Source organism: Salvia miltiorrhiza, unplaced genomic scaffold, assembly GCF_028751815.1.
Source record: "Salvia miltiorrhiza cultivar Shanhuang (shh) unplaced genomic scaffold, IMPLAD_Smil_shh original_scaffold_468, whole genome shotgun sequence".
NCBI lineage: Eukaryota > Viridiplantae > Streptophyta > Magnoliopsida > Lamiales > Lamiaceae > Salvia > Salvia miltiorrhiza.
Genome location: NW_026651556.1, coordinates 587,419 through 591,725, shown reverse-complemented (window position 1 = coordinate 591,725; position 4,307 = coordinate 587,419). Strand labels below are relative to the sequence as shown.

At 39.1% G+C, this 4,307-nt stretch overlaps 1 protein-coding gene across 1 annotated transcript; it reads left to right on the top strand.

Annotated features, from left to right (window-relative positions):
* Positions 1-410: 410 nt before the first annotated feature.
* LOC131004913 (transmembrane 9 superfamily member 7-like) lies at positions 411-4,027 on the top strand. The gene is made up of 7 exons (XM_057931680.1): positions 411-866; positions 1,349-1,513; positions 1,597-1,706; positions 1,878-1,986; positions 2,081-2,193; positions 2,406-2,556; positions 2,652-4,027. Exons 1-7 carry the CDS (start codon positions 621-623, stop codon positions 3,804-3,806), a joined length of 2,049 nt encoding a protein of 682 aa, XP_057787663.1. The 5' UTR covers positions 411-620; the 3' UTR covers positions 3,807-4,027.
* Positions 4,028-4,307: the final 280 nt, after the last annotated feature.

The window sequence follows — 4,307 nt, the reverse complement described above, 5'->3', positions numbered from 1 at the left end:
TATCCCTAATTCTAGGTTATTAGCGTGAATTTCAAACACGATAGAAGTGAATTTTAAATTTCAGAGTGATTTTTTTTAAAATGATATGGTACAAAACGACGTCGTTTTTGCCATTGCGTTTTAAAAAAATATAATATAAATTACATTATGGCATCCGGCGAGCCACATCACGTTTTTGGTGATCGAAAAATAGTTGCGGGATATATTTGATAAAAACCTGATAGTTTGAGGGTTTAGATAACATTTTGAAAGTTTCAAAGTATTTTTGATAAAGCGGGTATACTTCAGGGGTTTTAATGATATTTATCCAAATATATATATAAGTAGCAAGTAGAATAAACAAAATTGAAATTTAATTACCCCATAATAATGAAACTATTAATAGGCCTTAATAAAGTAAACCAAAAGGCGTGGAATTTACTGCTAACACCCAATTGAAATGCGATTACGCAAATTCCCGCACATTAATAAGAAAACGCCGTTTACTCCACGAAGTCAAGTAGTCAACTCTCAGAGCTTCACATCGCATTTGCTTTAATGCAATATTACTATAACTGATTAATTTCTTATTTCTTTCTTTTTTTTTTTCTTTTTTTTCTCGAAAAAGAAGATTTTCACGTATGGTAGTATGCTTTACTACTACACTACTCCCTTCCACTCTGCTCACAATCGTTTTCCCATTTTCCCATTCAAATCTCCCTCATTCGCATTTTCTCTTCTTTTTCTGCGTCGAGAACAATTCGACGATGGGAGAAATCGGGTGGAAGATGATCAGCTCTTTGTGGGTGGTAGTGCTGCTCGTGATCAGAGCGTCGCCGGCCATCGGATTTTATCTTCCCGGAGTCGCGCCGCAAGATTTTCAAAAGGTGATCAGCCCCTTCTTCCTCTTCTTTTAGTGATCATACGTGTCCGGTAGAAATATCTATTATTTTATTTTCTTGAGTATTTTGGCTTTGTATATTATGGAGTTTTGACAAGAAAGTTTATGTTCTGGAAAAGAATGAGAACTGTTTTTTAATTAACAATGGATCAAGGGTTAGGGCAAAAAAATGATTTTACAGAAAGATGAGGCTTGGATTGCAGAGTTTAGTGAAGAAAATTAAGAGAAATGTTGTTGTGCTTCAACTTGAATAGTTTTAATTAATCAATTCCTGATTTCCTAACTAGAGTGGAAGATGCATAATGCAGCTTCTTTTCATTCTACATATATATTTATGGGGTTATGGATTGGAGATACAAAGGGTGACTGATATATTGCTAATTAAAATGAGGTTTTGAATTTTGATGCTTTATGTCATTCTATATCGCTTAACCATTTACAGTATTTGGTTGTGTTAAATCTGTGCAGGGTGAAACTCTTGAGGTGAAAGTGAACAAACTCTCCTCAACAAGGACACAGCTCCCATATGACTACTACTCCTTAAGTTATTGCAAACCTCTCCAGATAAAGAACAGAGCAGAAAATTTGGGAGAAGTTCTTCATGGCGACCGCATTGAGAATTCTGTGTATAGTGTGAGTATGTTTTCCTATTGATAAAGATATCTTTATTAGCTTATGTTTTGAGGTCTTATCTAACTTGATCCATATCTACGCAGTTTATGATGAGAACGCCACAATCATGTAAACTAGCCTGCCGAGTGGAACTCAATGAGGAAACAGCAAAGAAATTCAAGAAGAGGATTGATGAAGATTATCGTGTCAATATGTAAGTTCTTGACCGTGCAGGGATTTATTCAGTCATCGAAGTTGAGATACTATCACCATTTTTATCCCTCCCCTCCCCCTCCCCCCCCCCCCCCCCCCCCCCCCCCCCCCCCCAAAAAAAAGAAAAAAAAAGTGAAAGTTTTGTTGAAGTGCTTTGGTGTTTTGCATATAGGATCTTGGACAATCTTCCTGTTGCAGTTCTTTGGCAAGTTAGGAGTGGAAATTACCGGAAAATTTATGAGCGGGGTGTAAGAGTTGGTTTCAAAGGCAAATTTGCTGGTGTAAGATTGAATAGTGTTTTAAAATGTTCCCTTGTATGAAAGCTAATTCTGGTTTTATAGTTTAATCGTCGGTTGTTGTTATATTCTTGTTCAGAGCAATGAGCAGAGGTATTTTATCTACAACCATCTCAGCTTCAAAGTTAAATATCATCCTGATCCTGATGCTCAGACTTCTCGTGTTGTTGGTTTTGAGGTCACTCCTCTAAGGTCCGTTCTTTATCTCCTCGTGAATTTTTTTCCATCTTGAACAACAAACCTATTTCGATTTCTGATTTTATATCCTTATGAAGGAGCTGCAATAGACTATTTAAGCCTCCTGCAATAAGACCATTACCTAATAAATTTCAATTTACGCCAAAATATGTACATTTTCTGATTCACTATAGAGTAGTATGTTTAACTTAAACGTGTAAAAACAGTATCAGTCACCATTACAAGAAATGGAAGGGGAACGACACGAAGCTATCAACATGCAAACCAAACAATCAAGCTTTACTTGAATCAAGTGTGCTTCCTCAAGAAATTGATGGAGACAAGGAGATTGTATTCACTTATGATGTTTCTTTTGAGGTTGGTTTTTCTTTTCCTTTTGTTTTTCGAGTTTAAACCTTGTTTACCATTTCTGTCAAGTAATGTTCAAGAGTAATTCTGCTTCCTTTTGGTAGGCTAGTGATATCAGATGGGCATCGAGATGGGACACATACCTCCTCGTGAATGATGATCAGATTCATTGGTTCTCCATCATCAATTCCTTGATGATCGTCCTTTTCCTCTCTGGCATGGTTGCCATGATCATGATTCGGACCCTCTACAGAGATATCGCCAAGTATAACCAGCTGGATCAAGAAGAGGTCCAGGAGGAAACAGGATGGAAGCTGGTCCATGGAGACGTGTTCAGACCACCTAGCAACCAAGCCTTGTTGTGTGTCTATGTTGGGACAGGAGTGCAAGTCTTTGGGATGACTTTCGTGACTATGATATTTGCGTTGCTTGGTTTCCTCTCACCTTCCAACCGAGGAGGACTGATGACAGTCATGGTTTTCTTGTGGGTGTTCATGGGATTATTCGCGGGCTATTCCTCTGCCTACTTGCACAAAACATTCAAAGGCACGGACTGGAAGAGGTTGTCACTGAGAACAGCTGTGATGTTCCCTGGTTTCGTATTCATCATATTCTTGGTGCTGAATGGCCTAATCTGGGGTGAGAGATCCTCCGGTGCTGTCCCATTTGGGACGATGTTTGCCCTTGTCGTGTTGTGGTTTGGCATATCGGTGCCGCTGGTGTTCTTGGGCAGCTTCCTGGGGTTCAGGACCCCTGCACTCGAGGACCCTGTGAAGACGAACAAAATCCCTAGGCCGATCCCCCCACAGCCGTGGTACATCCACCCGCTCTTTGCCATGCTCTTTGGTGGGATCCTTCCCTATGGTGCAGTCTTTGTTGAGCTCTTCTTCATACTGACATCTGTGTGGCTCAACCAGTTCTACTACATCTTTGGCTTCCTCTTCCTAGTGTTCTTGATTCTGATGGTGACTTGTGCTCAAATCACTCTTGTGCTCTGCTACTTTCAGCTGTGCAATGAGGACTACAGGTGGTGGTGGAGATCCTACTTCACTTCTGGATCTTCTGCAATCTATCTCTTTCTCTATGCCATCTTCTACTTCTGCACCAAGCTCCAGATCACTAAGATGGTCTCTGCCATTCTCTACTTCGGCTACATGTTCATCATTGCTTGCGCGTTTTTCATCCTCACCGGGACCATTGGCTTCTGCGCGTGCTTCTTGTTTGTTCGCAAGATTTACTCGTCTGTCAAGATCGACTAACGTAGAGTTGGTAGAGTGACGAGCCCATGTAAGTTACTTCAGTGCTCACTTTGTGTTCTTGCATAAACTAATTTACTTGAGATGTGCGTATGTGTGTGTTTGTTGACATGATGAAATCAGTCTGCTTTGTTTCTGTACCGTGGGTTCAAATGTAACCTTCTTTACAGTTGCTGTTGTAGCATCAACTCCAGTGAAAGAAATATTGCAGAATCGCATGAAAATTAGCATGTATTTCCAAAATATTACTACTAACATATGCATGTATTTCCAAAATCCAAGTCTCTAGTGAGATTATTAAAATTCATAAAACTCAAGAAGTATCATTGTTACTTTAGATGTTAATTTCCAAAATATATACTAGTTGAATATGAATTTGGATCTTTGATTTGAATGGATTTTACTAGTTTGCCTTTAAATTGGTCGTGAAAAAGTTTTTTGTGAAAATAATTAGATAAAAAATCCAATGTGCGCAACCACATGATGCACGCAGGTCGGGTCAAT

Coding starts and splice junctions, on each gene's coding strand:
- LOC131004913 (XM_057931680.1), top strand. CDS start 621: ATGGTAGTATGCTTTACTACTACACTACTCCCTTCCACTCTGCTCACA. Junction 867..1,348: donor CGCCGCAAGATTTTCAAAAG/GTGATCAGCCCC, acceptor AAATCTGTGCAG/GGTGAAACTCTTGAGGTGAA. Junction 2,557..2,651: donor CTTATGATGTTTCTTTTGAG/GTTGGTTTTTCT, acceptor TCCTTTTGGTAG/GCTAGTGATATCAGATGGGC.